Source organism: Gallus gallus, chromosome 1 (assembly GCF_016699485.2).
Source record: "Gallus gallus isolate bGalGal1 chromosome 1, bGalGal1.mat.broiler.GRCg7b, whole genome shotgun sequence".
Lineage (NCBI taxonomy): Eukaryota > Metazoa > Chordata > Aves > Galliformes > Phasianidae > Gallus > Gallus gallus.
This window is the reverse complement of record NC_052532.1, coordinates 36,257,368-36,275,075: the sequence shown is the minus strand read 5'-3', so window position 1 is coordinate 36,275,075 and position 17,708 is coordinate 36,257,368. Positions and strand designations below refer to the sequence as shown.

The window sequence follows — 17,708 nt, the reverse complement described above, 5'->3', positions numbered from 1 at the left end:
AATGCAGCATGGCAGGAGAATTTGTGTACCACAGAGCTCAGTTTCCCAATGTCCTGATTTGATGAAAAAGAGGAAATGTAGACAGCAAGAGGGAGAAAATTGCAATAGCAAGATGGAAGATTCCTTACCCATCTTCTGCAGGGATATCACAGACTTCCTCCTTTTTTTTCTGGTGGAATGTCTGAAGTCGGACAGCAAACTCCAATGAGAGAACTTTGGCAACAATCAGTGGACAATAAAATAGTAAACCTTGAATCTTAAAAGCATTAAGAAACGCGATCATTTCCATGTTATAAAGGAAGCACATTTGTAAAATTTCCTCTTCTCTTGCAACTTCTGCTTTTGCTGAACCATCTATTTACTTTCAGGGTGTAGGACAAGACTAGCAGAACTATTAAAAAGTACAACACACAATGACACATTGAGAGTCTTAGGTTTGGTGATAACACCTACTAGTGCTTCCCCAGCATTCTGGTTAATGTTTAGCTGCGGAAAACTGTTTAAATAACTGTAGAAGCCTTGGTCACAATTTTTGCCTTTAGAAGCAGAGCACAGTGCATTTGATGTGGTCTGAGAGGTTTCTTGAAGAAACAGGAACAGCCTTTCTATTGAGGTCAAACTGCTAGGAAAGTTTCTTCAGAAGTTCTCAATTTTGTCTTGGCTTCTTGAAAATGGCGGGTGTAAGCAGATGCTTGAAGTACTCCATGTTCATCTTCAACTTCTTATTTTGGGTAAGTTGGTGTTTAAATTGTTATTAGTGACACATTAAATGTGTTTAACATTATCTGAAGTCTGTAGAGCATAAGTGAAACCAGAGCATGATTCTAAGTCAGAGAGAGGAGAGCGTTTAATTTTTGCCCTTCCTTTGTCTTTTTCTTACAAAAAATGCCTTCCCTCTATGTAGAAAAGTAGAACAGCCAGAGTTCTGCCTCCTTGTCTGAACCGTGCCCCTCATCTCAAGGGACATCACTCATTTGAGTCAGAACATAACAGACTCTCCATTACCTTAACATACGTTGTTCTCTTGTGCTTGTTTGCTTGCTTGGTTTTTTTGTGTGGTTTTTTTTTTGTTTTTTTGTTTTTTTGGTCTGCTCTTTGCAAACAAACTACAATTCCTGAAAGCATAGTTGCAACAGAGTGTAGGAAAATGCACTTATATTTTTAGCCTCCTAATTGATAAATGGTTTTCATATCCTTCTTTGTGGTTCTTTGCTTTATGCTTAGTGTCATAATTAGTTTCTGATGGTGGGCAATAAATTTCTGGGAAATGGTATGGGCTGGCAGTATGGATGGGAGCCATGCTGAAATGATTGGCTTCTTCCAGCATACGAGGAAAGGGGATTCTTCCCTATGCCTGGCACAGGATGGCAGGCATCTTTCTCAGGGTAGATTAAATCACATTTGCCTATTTGCCACATCTCAGCCAGTTTGCAAGTATTTCTGCTCCTGGAATTTCAAGAAGCTTTGAGTAAAAGATTATTTCTGTTATGGTTCCATCTCACTGTTAGCTTTCCCACCAGTTTGTCAAGTTCACCTGAGGTTCACCAAGATCAGAAGTGAAACTATCAGTCACAGTCTGGCTGCTGCCTTGAGAAATGTTTCCTGAGTGAAAAGGTGGTACCATTAAAAAGAGTGAGACACACTGGGAGAATTTTCTGTGCCTGTTGCAGCCTGAATGGCGACAAGGAGGACGCAAAATGCATCTATACTGACTTACTTTAAAGGGAGGGGTTAGCACTACCAAGAGAGAGGAGAATAGGCATGGTGCAAACAGGAATGCGGTTAGAGTACAATGAAAATGAATTCTTTGAATTACACTCCTGTCTCTAATCCTGGAAATCATTAAACTGCTGTGGTGAAGCACAGGGAACAGCAATTTCCACTGCTCTCACAGCTGCTCTCCCAGGTGCACAAGGAAGTTGGGCAGGTGGAAAATTAAACCGACAGGGAGAAATGAAGGTGACTTTAGCTTTAACTAGATAACAGCAACGGTTATACGTTTATCTGGTGTCCTTTTGTTTTAAACCCTCTGTGATCTCTCTGGGAGTGTCCCCACCTTGGGAGCTCAGGAACAGGCTTATCCAGTCTTCCTGTGCCTTTTTTTGCAGCAGTTCTTACAACGTACTCTGGAGTGTCAAAGCCCTGGAAAAGGTTATGTCAGACCTGCAAAGTGGCTTTGGTCTAGCTCTCCTTGTCCCCATGCATTGTGCACTGTGTGCCCCTGGGGATAAGAGAAAGATTTGCATCTTTCCTGTCAGGGGAAAGGAATCTGAGTGTGCGTTCTGGAGATCTGTGCTTTGAAGTTGGGTGCATATCTGGAGTTTTTAATAGTTACAGAATCATAGAATGAATCACAGAATGGCTTAGGTTGGACGGGACTTTAGAGACCACCAAGTTCCAGCTCCTTGCTGTGGGTTGGTTGCCACCCATGAGATCCGGCTGCCCAGGGCTCCATCCAGCTTGGCCTTCAACCTGGCCTAATCTTGACAGTTTGGTGCATTAAACCTGACAATTAGGTCAGATTTTTCCTCTCTCTTTTTTTTTTCAGCATTTTCAGGCTGCCCAGCCTCACCTGCCACCCTCATTTGTAAAGCCTCTGGTACTCCACACCATGCACAAGTGTTGAATTTCCATTTTTGGCACCAACTGTGCAAAATGAGATCCCTAGTTTGAGGCAACCCGATTGCCTGATTGGCAACTGAGCAACTTTTGATCACTTGAGCCATTTTTTTTTTTATTTTGAATTTTTGATCATACTGCAGCCAAAGTGACTCCTTCTTCATGTCTTACATCAGAAAAAATACTACATCGGTGGCCCAATATATCCCTTCCAGTGTTGGGAAAATGAGAATCATTTTGTTCCAGACAAAAATACCAGATCACTAAAAATGAAAGCTTCTTTAGTTGAAATTTTATTTTAACAAAAGCCTAATAATTAGGAGGGATCATTGCAACAAATACAAAGTGTTTAATTTTGGATCTTTGAGAAGAGAACTATTTGACTCGGACTCTCAGTTTTATTCTTTGTGTGTTCTTGTACACTTTGTGCGTACAATGTTGAAAATAAACAAGACATTAGAATTTTACTGAAATTTAACATTTGTACAAGTCTATAGTAAGTCTTTTTATATAATTAAAAAACATACACATTACTGAAAATTTTAATTTAAAAATTATATATTTTTTTTGAGTAGCTAAAGTAGAGTAGATAAATATTGGTAAGCTCCTGCATGTTCAGCTTTATTTGCTTCTACTGCTGTGCTGCATTTTTATGGGAGGTCCTGTATAAAAAATAAGGCAATAGGCCAAATTTTGTTTGGATTTGCAGTAATAGCTGCTTCAGTGGAAATTTTTCACATTAGCAAGAACACGTTTGATGCACAGTGACATGGTTCACATAATGCTGCTGAACAAGACCCAAATACAGAGTCATGTGATACCATCAGTTTCTAGGCAGATTCAGTGGGATTCAGATGATTTCAGCGGGGAGTTCTAGTTAAATTTGATAACATGATATAGCTGTCATCGATTGTACAACTTTCTTTTTCATGTTTAAAACATACTTATAGGAGCTTTACTTAGAGCAAGAAAATGTGTGATACTCATGTCTGAGGGCTGGCAGTGTTCCATATTAAATAATCTGCTAAAGTCGTTATGATTTTTGATGCTGAATATTATATGAGTCTTTTTGAGGGAAAACATTTTCTAAGGAAAATTATCTTAAACATTTAAAAATAGCTTTTTTAATTTTAAAAGGTTAGAAATAGTCCCAGTTTTCATGGGAAGTTTGTAACCATATTTCAGAGCCATTTCTCACTCAAGTATCAAATCCATACAAGTTCTGAATCTTGCTCGTCTCTGATCCTCCATAATTTATCTTTCCTACTAGTCCTCTCAGGTGGTACAGTCTTCATATATGATTAGATCTTTAATTAGACGTTTCCAACGCTTGCTAATAAAGAGAAATTCTTTGTAAGAATTACTACAGACAGGGCAAGCAATGTTGTGGCTGGCACAAGGTAGAAGAGTACCTCAAAGATCAACAGAATTAGAGAATGATGGATGTTTAGGGAATATGTCTGGATCTGGGGTTCATCTGCCTTGACTTTGACATCTTAAAGCAATTCAGTCCGGGCTTCTTTTATAGCCAGAAGAAAGAAATTGGTAGCACCAGTGAGTGATTTAACTCATTTGAGGATATGTGTCCATGACAAGCCAGAAGGTTTAGACTTAGATGTCTAAGTTTCACAGGTACGAGACAGAGTAAGGATATTTTCTATTAAAAAAATGGAAATAATAACTACCATAATGCTCAATTTATTCAAGGAATGGTCTAAGAGTTGAAGTTGGCCGGATATTTTTGCAATATAGAAAGCGGGGAGACTGTTAGAATTGCTCCTGATAGTTTTACCATAGAGCATACGTCTAAAGATATACGTCCTGAATAACTCTCGCAATAGCAGTTGTACCAGCATTCCTTATCAAATCTCTTGTTTCCATTATACAAGAAACAATGTTCTTTACAGTCATGTTATATACATACTATAGCAATTTATAGCCTTCTCTCATCTGACAGAATTTCTGTGTGCTTCCCAACCACATGCATAAATCATCAAGGAAATGATGGTTCCTCTGGGGTGGAAACATCAGGGATTTGGTGCATAACTGAAATTTTAGCTATTCTTATGAAGTTTCTTGGATATGAATCAGTATTCTAAGCTCTGGCAATTCGTGTTTCTTTCACCCTGTCGAAGAACTTATTTCAGAATTTTGGCCAACACCTGGTGCAGTTTGGATGCTGGACTTTAATCTAAAACTGTTGATCTTTCTAAATATTGTTTATTTTCTCCCACAGGTGTGTGGTTGCATTATTCTGGGAGTCTCTATATGGATACGTGTTAACAAAGATGCTCAAGAGGTAAACATATGCAGTCATGCATGACTTGCGTAAAACATGGAAGCTACTGTATAGACACTAATTTCCCAATTGCATTTCCACAGATGTGTAGTACTTTCACTCAGGTGATTTGTGAGGGCAAAGATAAATACATTTTATAAAGTTTAAGAAAAAAAAGATGGTGCACATATTCAGAAAAAGTGGTTGATATAAGCATGGACATGTAATAACAAAAAGGGCTTTCTAGTGTTGCTAATCTAATTTCTTGCAGTTTCACACTGATTTCTGTTGGAAAATGTGGATCTCTTTTTTCATAAATGACAAATAATGATGGTTTTGTTATTGATTTCAGCATCAGAGAAAATAATGAGAAGTCTTGAGCATATCATAGAATCACAGAATCATAGAACCATAGAATGGCCTGGGTTGAAAAGGACCACAATGATCATCTAGTTTCAACCCCGGTGCCGTGGGCAGGGTCACCAGCCATGAGACCAGGCTGCCCAGAGCCACGTCCAGCCTGGCCTTGAATGCCCCCAGGAGTGGGGCATCCACAACCTCCTTGGGCAACCTGTTCCAGTGTGTCACCACCCTCTGTGTGAAAAACTTAGACCTTTCAGTGTCCTTCTCCATTGGAATTGTATAGCCGTATATTCCTAGGGTTGCATTTATATGTTTTTAGGGAATATTTTTACCTTCCTTGCTATCTTCAATAATGTAATACTTATTTTCCCAATAAATGTAATTCTGAAAGGAAGCAAGGATTTTTCTTTTTTGTTTTCAGTGGCTCCCTAAAAATATGTTACTCTTTTTGCTCATACTTATGTGGAAATATTTCAAAATAACTAATAAGTCTCCCAAAGGGGAGTAAAAAATCCTGGAGTCCCCCTCCTGGAATTTATTTTGGGAATTAAACTACCTCAGATGTTACGACTTTCCTTTCCTGCAAAGCTATAGAAATACAGCCTTGAGGAGCCCCTTGATCTTCCAGAAATGCACCAGAAGCTGCTCCAGTTGGTGCAAAGGTTCCTCTTTAGTATTGTGTGCCCTGCCAGCCTTTTGCCAAATATGCTCTCAGTGGAACTGGTATCTTAATTGCCAACAAGTTTTCTATCCCCTCTCTGTGGTAATGAGAAAAATGATGAGGTGTTACATAAAGCATTTTTTTTTTCCAGATTTCAAGTTGAGCCTTTAAGATACAATAAGCAGGTTACTCCTGTGCTGCTCTACCACAGCGCATCAGTTATGAACAGTAATTTTTGTTTCAGTGTATCTAGAAATCAAAAGATGTTGGGGATAAGAAGAGAGCTTTATATATTTCTTCCATTTGGCTGATGATGCTGTTGACTTCAGCCTGTCCAAGATGTCTCATGTCTGGTAGAGAATGGATATAATGGGATTTGATTCACAACAATGTTGTGATTTTAGGTAATTTAGGTAATTGTGGAATTCTCAGCCACTCTTTGCTGCAGAATGACAGATTTCCCTCCTTAGTCCACATTTTACAGAAGCTAAAGTTTCCATGCTTACTAAATGACCATCTCTGGTATGATGGCTCAGACAATACAGTGGAACTTGGAAAGCTGTAACAATATTATTTTTATTTTTGAACAAATTTTCTATTCAGAAAATCCAGCTTCAGCAAAGCTTTCAGAAAAGTGTGTCCTATGATGGTTTCCTGAAGTAACAATAGTTACTCTACAAAAACTGTGAATTAAGAATAAGCACTAAAATTGAAAGTATTTTCTTACATTTTTGCCTCTGTGCAGGCAAAGATCCCATTCAAAACTAGTGTTACGCTTTGCCTGAGTAATAATTGAAGAGACCATAAGGATTTGGCTGTAGATGAACAGAGCTTTCTAGGAATAAATAACAGAAGGTACTGTCCAACTTGGAGGAGGGAAGAATTAGACATTCTTAAAATTATACTTGTCTATATATGTTTGCAATTTCCATCAGAAGATGTATGTGAAAACTTGCAGATATTTTTTCTAATCTTGGCACCAGCCACATTGGAAAATATTCTTTGAACATTTCTCTGTTTTGGCCGTTGGACTTAGTCAATCCTGTGGGAACTGAATAATTTGATATTTAATATTATGGAGGTACATGAATTATTTAGTTGAATGTCTCAGACATCAAAATATAGGCCTCATTTCTGAGTGTATTATTAAAGAACATACCTAAAAAAAGAAAAAGAAAGAGAAAAAGTAACAGAAAAAGAAAAAGAAAGAGAAAAAAAAAAGGAAAAGGAAAAAGAAAAAAAGAAAAGGGAAGCAAAAGGAAAAAGAAAGGGAAAAGGGAAAAAAAGAGAAAAATTAAAAAAGAGAAAACTGCTTTGGAAAATATATCTAACTCTTTCCCTGGTATATCCAGCATTACTCTTAGAAATGTTCTCTCAGGAAAAGCCACAGAGTGTATTCCACAGAGATTTTGTTTATTTAACTTTTGGCTAATGTGGGGGAGATTTCAAGATAATCAGTCTTTTCTACTTGCAGAAAAAAGCAAAGATTCATCAGTTGAAATCAAACTAGAAGATACTTTGAAAATGAGATTTTTGTTTACTCTTTGAAGCTGACTTTCATCTTGCGCAGAGATAAGGACTGTGAAGAGTCAGGTTCCACCAAGATCTCCAACAGAAAGTTTAAGAAGGAACATTATAGATCTGTTTATTCAAAGAACAGAACTTCTCTGTGGTTGCACATCAATATATTTATCAGTTATTAATTTTCTTGTTCTGGGTGATACAGATGTTTTTAGGAAGAATTTCTTGCCAATGAGAGATTTTTTTTCCTCTCTTTTCAGGCTTTGAACATAAACAACAGCAATATGTTTGTCGGGGCTGATGTGCTGATAGCTGTGGGCTCCATCATTATGATCCTAGGATTTCTGGGGTGCTGTGGTGCCATAAAGGAAAGCCGATGCATGCTGCTCTTGGTAGGAAAAGAAAACATTTAGCTATCTTAACCAGTCCATAGGTATATTTGATAAATAACGTTGTTGGTAGTGCCAAATGAGAATGGGGCCATTTTTATTTAATTAAATGTTGATTTATGTGCATGTGTTTTCATTGCATACCCTGTGCTTGAGCCCTTTCTGAATTCAAGTGAAGAAGAAATTGTGGGTATTCTCATGGAATAGAAGACAGAGTCCAGAGAGGCCTGATCATGTCACTAGATTTTTCCCCATACAAACCCAATATCTATCGCGTTTCTTCTCAGTTAATCCATCACTACTCCTCCCAGAATGTTTTCCTTGTCCTCAGCATCTCCCAGCTACGTGCTGCCCATCATGCCACTGTTCCACTGTGTGCCTTATTTTGATGACCAGCTGATGGTGAGGCACACACCTTGTCTCAAGACTATCCCTTTCTCATATCCAAAGAAGGAACCGACTGAAACTTCCATTCCTTCTACCAAAATGTTTGTTGAGGCAAACGAGAGATTAATTTTCACCTAAAATGAATGAGAGCATCTCAGTCAAAATTATTATAGTTTTATCTCCCTTTTGTTTTCTTCCTAGTTTTTTATTGGACTGCTGCTGATCCTGATCCTTCAAGTCACAGGGGGTATTTTAGGAGCAGTGTACAAACCTCAGGTACAGTATTATTCTGAATTTTCACTAAAGTCTCCACAAAGTTTTGTTTCTCCGTAGAAAACTAATAAGTTATTTGAACTTGCAGCTTGAGGAGGGCTTTAACCTGGTAATTACGGAGGCTGCTAATTTACTGAAAGAAAATACAGAAAATGCAAAACAAGTTCAAGAGTCATTGCAGAAGTTTCAGCTACAGGTAAGTAAAATGTAATAAAAAGTGGGGTTTGTTGCTATCTGTTCTGTCTCTAAGCTTCATCTTATGGCTATTCTGCCATAAATTTGAATTTCATTCCATGGGGATAGGAAAGATTCTGACTTAAAAATTAAAACACTGCAAAAGGGGTTTCTTCTCTGTCAGTATGGCATGGGCTTTCCGTGATGGATTTGGACTAGATGATCCTGTGGGTCTTTTCCAACCTTAGCAATTCTATGATTCTAATTCTATGATGTTTTGGGGCAAAAATCTTCATAAGAGGGTTGGAGCCAGGACGCATAACATGAAGGCAGATCTGCTGATGAGGATTTTAAAAGCCCATTTCTCTATTTCTCACAGAGGAAGACATCCTCCATGACTCTAATTGGAATTTTCCGAAAGTCTGGAGGAAATAAATTGGTGGCTAAATATCTCTAAGTCTTAAAACTCTTAAGTTCACACTGGTGATTATAAACCTGTCAGTGTGCTCACAGAAATTACAGATTTCTTACATGAATCAACACAGCCAAAAAAAAATGTCCCCTTATTCTGTGACGTGACTGTAAGAGGTTAACAGTTCCTTCTTCTAAGTCATGTGCTCATTACACTGGTGGGAATACTGCAGAACTCAGAGGGTGTGTAGAGCATGCCTATTGGATTTGGAAGCCCCATAATCGATAATGGAAGTTTGAAACTCAGCATGTCTTTTCATTTGCTCTTTGTGGTGTGTTGGTGAAGGTTTTTTTGCATATTTTGTCATTCTAGCAGTCTGAATGTGGATTACTAGATAAATTTTGTGCGTATGTTAGAGGAAGTATACTTTAAAGGTTTGTAATTCTCCATGCAGTGGGACAGATCAAATAAGTAGACTCAAATAGCAATTAGGATCCAAGAAATCAGATTTGCATCTTGGTTATAAATCTACTGCTATGAGACTGTTGTTTGATGCTAGTATTGTCATTCTTCCACAGTTTTGATTATGACAGTGGAAGTTACGCATTTTATAAAGTACAGATTCTGTTCTAGCCATGGTTACCTACTAAGTACAATTTGATTATCTATTTGAAGCAAGGTGCTGTTGTAAGGGTAGGTTGGAGTGCTGATTTTATTCTGTTATTTCAGACTGTACCTGGACTCACTCAGAGCTTCAACCAGGTTAATTTATTTAAGAAGATTAATTTCTTTGAGAAGTATTTATTACTTAAACAAGTTAGTTCAATTAAAGATTTAAGAGTTAAAGATTTCTGTTCACACTGGGAAAAAATATACAACACTTGTTTCTTCTTGGAAGTACTGCAGGAATTTTTCAGTTTCCAAAGATCATTTTAGCTCCAAGAAAATGGCATTTGCTTTAGTTTGGACTGATGATGGACTGTTCTAATATCGGAATGGTTTCAGCAGTATTTCTTGACCTCCAGATCTTCCTTTCCTGCTCAAACTACCATGTTTCTCTTTAATATAGAAGATTAGGTACTTAGTACCTAAAGAAATTAGCCTTCTTTTTTACAAGTCCTTTAATAGTGATAAGATTTTAACAAACTCTGCTAATCCTCACTATCACTTTCTCTCCTAGCCTGAAATCAACCCTCCACAGGCCCTCTCTGAGGTGTTATCTCAGAGCTGGATGGCTCCTGCTCCAGGGGAGGGTTTTGTTCTCCTCCAAGAAGGCCATCTCTTGCACCTGGGGCACACATGGAGCTTGTCTCATCACTGTGGTGCTGAAAGGCCTGCTTTCCCTTAACAGCTGTTCCCAAGAAATACGACTGACAGATAGATAAGCTTCTTAGTGAGAAGGCTTGTTTCTCCTTTGTTACAAATTTCCCTTTTGAAGGGAAGCTGTTCCCTTCAGTGTATCCCAGCTAAGAACTATCCAACGCTCTTTAGTCAAGAAAATTAGACCAGGAAAACTTGAACAGTGCATTTCACGTGGAAGTTTTGTTTTGACTTGTTTTCTCTGTGTTTATAAATGCTCTGACTTCTCCCACCTGCAGGATGCCGGAAGGTGGACACTTTGTACCATCCTGGTGCTGGGCATCACACAGAGAATACCCCTGAATTTCACAATTATAATTTATGGTGTGTGTCCCCACCATGCTCTTACTGTCACCTGTTTCTATACACTGAAAAACGTCTGTTGCTTTTTTCTTGCTCCCTAATGGGAGATTAATTCGATGTGTAGGCTTTAAAGATTCCTGTATTTTTAAAGGCTGCTGGTGTGAAAGGAAAGGAACTGAGAAGTAATATTTAGGTAGCTTATATTACGCTTGTTTCTTTTCCATTTCATCTCCAGCTCTTTTCTCTGCTTTTAAGCCAATTTATTTCTCCTGATATAATAAACACCTTCCTAGAGGGATGGCTGAAAGGTGAACAAGACAAAAAATCTCATAATTACTGTATTAATGTTTAAATAGAATAGGTTTCCTTTATTGTGCCCAATAGCCTTTGTTTTAATGTTTTAAGAGGGAGGACACAAATGCAAGTCTGTGTCCCTGAGCTTCAGTGGCTTGAATAAAGTAGAACATGAAGTGAAACTGCACCTGGTTTCACAAACCCCACATGGAGTCCCAGCCTCTCAGTCCATTTCTAATTTAAAGGGCTAATCATTATTAAAAATGGTTGTTTTTCTAGATATCACAGGGCTTTTTTTGTGCCTCAATATTACTTTTTTTCAGCCTAGCTTTTCAAGATATGTTTTACTGTAGTTGTTACTTACCACATGCTGAGAGAGAAGGCTTGATTCCAAAAACATAAAATACCTAGCATTGATCCGTGCTGTATTCTAGCGTTGGTAATTACTGGCTTTACAGTATCTTAATGTTTTTGATCACTGTATATTACACATAGAATCACAGAATTGTGGGGGTTGGAAGGGACCTCAAGAGAACATTGAGTTCAACCCGCCTGCTAAAGCAGGTACCCTACAATAGGTCACACAGGTAGGCATCCTGCCAGATCTTGAGTATCTCCAGAGAAGGAGACTCCACACCCTCTCTGGACAACCTGTTCTAGTGCTCCCCCACCCTTACCATAAATAAGTTCTTCCGAATATTTGTATGGAACTTCCTATGTTCAACTTATAAGCCTTTACTCCTTTTCCTGTCACTACACACCACCAAAAAGAACCTGGCCTCAGCCATTTGCCTCTCACCTCTATTTAGATATTTATAAACATTTATCAGACCCTCCTCAGTCTTCTTTTCCCCGTGCTGAACAGACCCAGGTTACTCAGCCTTTCCTCATACGGGTGGTACTCCAGGCCAATATTGACAACCTGGTGTTTTCACTCTTTTTTATTTTTTTCTATTTATTTATTTATTTAGAACTTGTACTCACACATTCTCATAACTGGTTTGGAAATGTAAGGGATGTTTGACACAGATATCAATCTGGAAAATGTCCATATAGAAAAAGATGAAAGGAAATTGTTGTTCCTCTCAGCTTCCCTTCCTTCCCTCTCCTCACGATAAGCCACCATATTTTTCCTTATTTTCCCGTTTCCTGTATTTTTGCAGGGTCATTGCTGTGGTATAGTCGATGGGATTACAGACTGGGGAAACAATTATAATCTTGTTATTGATGGCAAAGCAGTCTGTGAATGTGAACGAAAGTATCAAGAAGAAAACCTCTGCACCTATTTTCAAGGCAGATATGTTTTTAAAGAGGTAAGAAAAGTACAACATTCCACTATTCCATCCAAAAAAGAGGTCTTAAGAGGGTTGTGACTGGCATAGACAACCATTGTATCTCTTCCCAAAAAGACAAAGTTTAGCCTTTTCTTTGTTAGCCAGAATTACCTCCACACCAACTGTTGTTTAATTACTTTGCATACCTGAAACACACGGCTTCTTCCTCTTCCTGAGATGTCCATTTCAGCTGTGCACTCCACTACATATAGGACTCCAGAATTCAGTGTAGTTATATGGGTAAAAACTGCTACTATGGCTTCAGGGTCGGTGTATACCTCTGGATCAGAGTAACAGGTCAGCTACTCTTTGGATCTCACTTTTCACTTGGAAGGTGATGCTCCCACCAGAGCTCATTTTGGTGTTAGACATGTTGACTCAGAGGTTAAGACATATTGAAAAGCGAGCATATTAAATGCAGGACCTTGGGTTTTTTTAGCCCTTTACTAAAAAACATGCTCATTTTGCAGAATCGATTAAAAGGACACTTTATATGTTCTAGGCCTCCTGGCAGCACACTCAAAGCATCATTTGCAACTATGGTCTTTTGAAAGGCTTGTCGCAATTAATATAATAATAAGGAAAAAATGCCTGGTGATGTGTAACAGAAAAGTATACACAAAAATTGGTGGGTGGGCAGCAGAAATCTCAATTTATTTCACAATTTATCTGTCTCTTTACATGGAAATGTAACTCTGTGTATGCAAAGAAAAGCAGGGAAAAAATAGTAGAAGACTAGGCCAACTAGCTGCAATTTTAAAATGCTGGTGACATGAAGTTCACTGATCTGCATCTAGTGCAAAGCAACTTCTAGCAAATGTCCAAAGCTAATTGTATACTCTTCTAAATGTCTTGCCTGAACATGGATTTCTTCACCACATAGTCTCATGGAAGCAAATACTGTTTTAAAGTATGGGAAAACTCTGGTTAAGTAGAGAATGCCAAAACCCAATCTGGAAATAATGTATGAAAACAGGGTGTTTCGGCCACATTTTTATGTCTCTTGGGCCTCAGGCAAACCCTCAAAGAACACATAAGAAACCATCAGTGAAATTATTGCAGGTGCAAGATATTGCTCACATGAACACACAGATTTCATGGTGGTGTTAGATTCTAGTAAAGACATTCAACTCTTGTCATCCAGGAAAAAAAGTGCAGTTCTGAGTCAGCCTACATAAGAGGTTTTTAGAAGGATTGGAAGGAAAGGACCTATGTGTTTACTGTGGAGGAAATATGGTGAAAACATATAACTATGCATTATTTTTTGTGGTAGTATGTGTAGTATTGGAACAGAACTGTAGTTGTGATGGATTTAAGCTGTACTTGGCTTCACAGTTTGCAAAAGGAGTATTGTCAACATCTGAAGGACACATAGTCCTTATAAGAACAAAAGTATGCATTTATAAATAAGGACAGTAGCTTTATATATATATATACTTCGGGTATGATCATTCTCTTCCTTTCAATCAGACCAAGACCATCAATCATTTGTCAAAATTAATTTTTAAGTTTGGGTCCATATCCAAATATAGTTAGTTGAGGCTGATCTTACTAACAGGCTTTGAGGTCTCAAACTAAAAGACCAGATTAGTGGGAAAATAAAGTCCAATTCATCTTTATCATCCCCCTGTACTCAGCACTGGTGAGGCTGCACCTCAAGTACTGTGTACAGTTTTGGGCCCCTCACTGTAAGAAAGACATCGAGGCCCTGGAGTGTGTCCAGAGGTGGGCAACAAAGCTGGTGAGGGGTCTGGAGCACAGGCCTTATGAGGAGCGGCTGAAGGAGCTGCGATTGTTCAGTCTAGAGAAGAGGAGGCTCAGGGGAGACCTTATTGCTCTCTGTAACTACCTGAAGGGAGGCTGTAGTGAGCTGGGGGGTCAGCCTCTTCTCTCGGGTGACTAGTGATAGGACTAGAGGGAATGGCTTCAAGCTGCGCCAGGGAAGATTCAGGCTGGGCATTAGGAAATGCTACTTCTCTGAAAGGGTGGTCAGGCACTGGAATGGGCTGCCCAGAGAGATGGTGGAGTCACTGACCCTGGTGGTGTTCAAAGAACATTTGGATGTTGTGTTGAGGGACATGGTTTAGTGAGAACCATTGGTGAAGGGCGAACAAATGGTTGGACTGGATGATCCTGTGGATCTTTTCCAACCTTAGCAACTCTATGATTCTATGATTTATATTTGGGAAGGCAGGGGCTAGATATCTGTCTCATAACACAAGGTACAAACAGCTGTGTTATTGTTAACAATGACCCAGAGTAAATTCAAATCATTTTGCCTCCACGTAGAGAGAAGATATTTTAGAGGAAATTCTTCTAATAACCTCAGGATAATGCTGTTTACCTATGATTCATTGTTTTATTTTATTTTTCAGCCTTGTAAAACAGTGATTCTCAATTTCCTTCAGACAAATATGGACATAATTATGGGGATCGCATTTGGAATGGCAGTTATTGAGGTACCAGTATATACTATTAAAGTATTTAGTGGTTGGCAAGCAGTATGTCCTACTTAGAAATACACTGGGAGTAGGATTAGAACACTTGGTTTGCTCAATTAATAGACAAGGGACAATCATTTCTAATCTTAGCTACAGTCTTACTGTTATTTCCTTTAAACTGCATATGGTTGCTGAGTTGAGAAACTCAGGTGGGACCAGACCACCCTGTTGTCTGTATAAGCATATCTCACCACACTTTTTTCTGCAAAGATCAGACCGGCCTGGAGCCGGGCAATGGCTTGACAGCATGCCCAGTGGACAGAGGGGTGTGCAGAATCCCAGCCTCAGACACTCAAGAGGCAAAGTAGCTGTTCTTCTCTTTCCCTTCTACACGGGAGGAAAAAGACATCCTATGCGAAAACTTTGTAAAATACATACTCTTATTATGGAGAATTACGATATGCAATTATTCTTCTGAGGGCATAATTTAACCATCAAGATGATGTGTGAATGTGCCTGAGTACACACCTGCACTGCTCCATATATCCAAGTGTGTAAAAAAATGTGGAACGTGAGCACTTTAATTTCTTCATCATTCATTGAAGACTAACATGTAAATTTTCCTCCAGAAAGAGGAAAAACAATGAGGTGATGCAGTCAGCTACTTGATGAATGATAAGCTTTGATTAGGATAAAATGGCAAAGAAGCAGGGGATTTCATCATGTCGCTTTCTTTGGTCATTTTCATTCTTTTCACTATTCCTGTGTGGTTTCCCTCCTCCCCAACCCCCTCCCGCAGATGGATGTTTGAGGGAAAAGCAGAATGACGAAGATTGCTGTGCAGAGTTCAGTTTGTTATTCTGAGTGAAAACTTCTTAACGTCATTGGCAGAGAGCTATTATTCATGTTATGAGAGTGGGCTAGAGCCCCGGCTCTGATATACACTTCCAGGAAAATAATTGTAAGCAGGGAACAGTTACGCAGCTGCAGCACTGCGAGATGACAGGAGGACAGAAGACTGTTACCCTGCACAGACCTCATGTTATTTAAGTTGCTATATGTGAGGGATCAGGTCTCCTCCCCATATGTAGAGTTTGGGGGGAAATAAATGAAATAAATATAAGAAGAATTAAAGGAAGGTCTTTAAAAATGTTATCTAAATATAAAATTATATATCCATCGCGAAAGTCATAAGTCACTTTGCTCTAGTTACTGCAGTCATATTTGTTACAGCCTCTGGTTCATTGGCCATCATTCTTCCCTTTCCTCTAGTTATTATTTTGCCATGGTGATTGCCTCTCTCAATCATAAAAAGATTAGAAAACAGAAAGAGTAAACAGTATGAGAACAGCCTCAGCTGGCACAAATTGTCAGCTGGCACAAACTGTCAACTGGCAATTCACACTCGCTGAAGATTTAGCCTTCACAAAGATATTAAATTATATATCTCAAGTAACAGCAAATAAAAGGCCACATGCTTAGCCATCTCTGCCCTCTTGAAAACATCAAATAAAAAGAAATGGACAAGGGAAAGTGCTCTTCCTTAGCCTTCCCCCTCTGCCTGTTCCATCATACACTTTGTTGTGGACTGTTGATGGTTTCAGGTCATTCTGTTAGAGGAAATAATTCTGAGAAAAAATGGCCCAGTTTCACTTGGGTACAAGTGCAGATGTGGACATGGCATACCATGCTGGCTTCTTCCAGCTGTAAGCGCAAACCCTTGACTTGCTTGTACTCACATGTTCTGTGTGCTCCACAGTCTCCTCCTTGAGAGGAGATGAAGCACCTGGGGATTCACTGCTTCATAAATATCATTTGGATACTTTCCTATCTTGAATTATGCTTTTACAGGTTGTTTAATTTTAAATCACAGAAGGAAGATTTTTGATTTCATCTTGCCAGTTTGTCACAGGTTGTGCAATTTCACTCAGTAATTCCTACCATAGAATGTGATCTTACCAATACTTTTTTTTCCTTCTTTAGTGGACTTGGAGTTTCTACCCCAATTCTATTAGTGATGAATATAAAATAACTGTTGCATGATCTTTTGCCAGTCAGTAAAGATGGGCTAAGTGCGTGTGTATGGACGTATGCCTGTGTACATACACACTTGTGAACATATGTAGAGACTAATTGCCTCTTCTTGAACAATGTTCTGGGAATTGTGAGAAAATATCTGCTATTGATTGTGGCAGAAGAAAAGAGAAATTTCAAAGGGAAATTACCCTTAGAATACTCAATGGAATCAGAAAGTTCCTCTGAATTTCTTAGAAAATTAAATATTTAATTTTTTTCTGAGTTTCTTGAACATTTTAAAATTCTAGAGTTACAGCACTCCCCATTCACAAACTCAATCCATCTTTCAAACAAATGAAAATTTTCCATTTTATCTGCAGTCCTACCTGTGGTACATAACAATTTCACTTAAATGGCAATATTCTACAGTCATGTTCTTAAAAAATTACGTTGGAAAAGATCTGCATAGCAGATTTAGCCTGCATGTGAATCCAAGACATTTGCAAACAAAATGTTCCCTCTGTGTATCAGTTGTATCTTGGGATTTTTAGGACTGCCAAGTAATACCAGAAATGTTTTTTTTTTTCCAGGTTCTTGGTTTGGTGTTTTCTATGTGCCTCTACTGCCAGATACAGAGAAAATGAAAATGTGGAAGTGTCAGAGCAATGTCATCAGCCAATTTGAAACCTTTGTAGATAGAGAGATATTTGCCTTGGCACCTTCTGATAAATATATGCATGTCCCAGGCAGCTGTTCTGATGAAAATGGCACCCACTGTACACACAGATACATCACAGTTTGCAAAATGACCTCCTTACACTTTGTAAGATTTAATGATGTGAATGTGAATTTTTATTTGCAATAAATGTCTTTCTTTGTGTTTC

General features: G+C 38.6%; 1 protein-coding gene across 1 annotated transcript; it reads left to right on the top strand.

Annotated features, from left to right (window-relative positions):
* The first annotated feature begins 534 nt into the window (after window positions 1-534).
* On the top strand, window positions 535-17,706 carry TSPAN8 (tetraspanin 8). Its single transcript, NM_001199650.2, has 8 exons — window positions 535-731; window positions 4,856-4,918; window positions 7,703-7,834; window positions 8,420-8,494; window positions 8,580-8,687; window positions 12,197-12,346; window positions 14,743-14,826; window positions 17,415-17,706. Exons 1-8 carry the CDS (start codon window positions 672-674, stop codon window positions 17,466-17,468), a joined length of 726 nt encoding a protein of 241 aa, NP_001186579.1. The 5' UTR covers window positions 535-671; the 3' UTR covers window positions 17,469-17,706.
* Window positions 17,707-17,708: the final 2 nt, after the last annotated feature.

Excerpts from the sequence above, each read along its gene's own strand:
- TSPAN8 (NM_001199650.2), top strand. The coding sequence starts at position 672 with ATGGCGGGTGTAAGCAGATGCTTGAAGTACTCCATGTTCATCTTCAAC. Across the intron at positions 732-4,855 it reads TCTTCAACTTCTTATTTTGG|GTGTGTGGTTGCATTATTCT; the intron begins GTAAGTTGGTGT and ends TTTCTCCCACAG. Across the intron at positions 4,919-7,702 it reads TTAACAAAGATGCTCAAGAG|GCTTTGAACATAAACAACAG; the intron begins GTAAACATATGC and ends CTCTCTTTTCAG.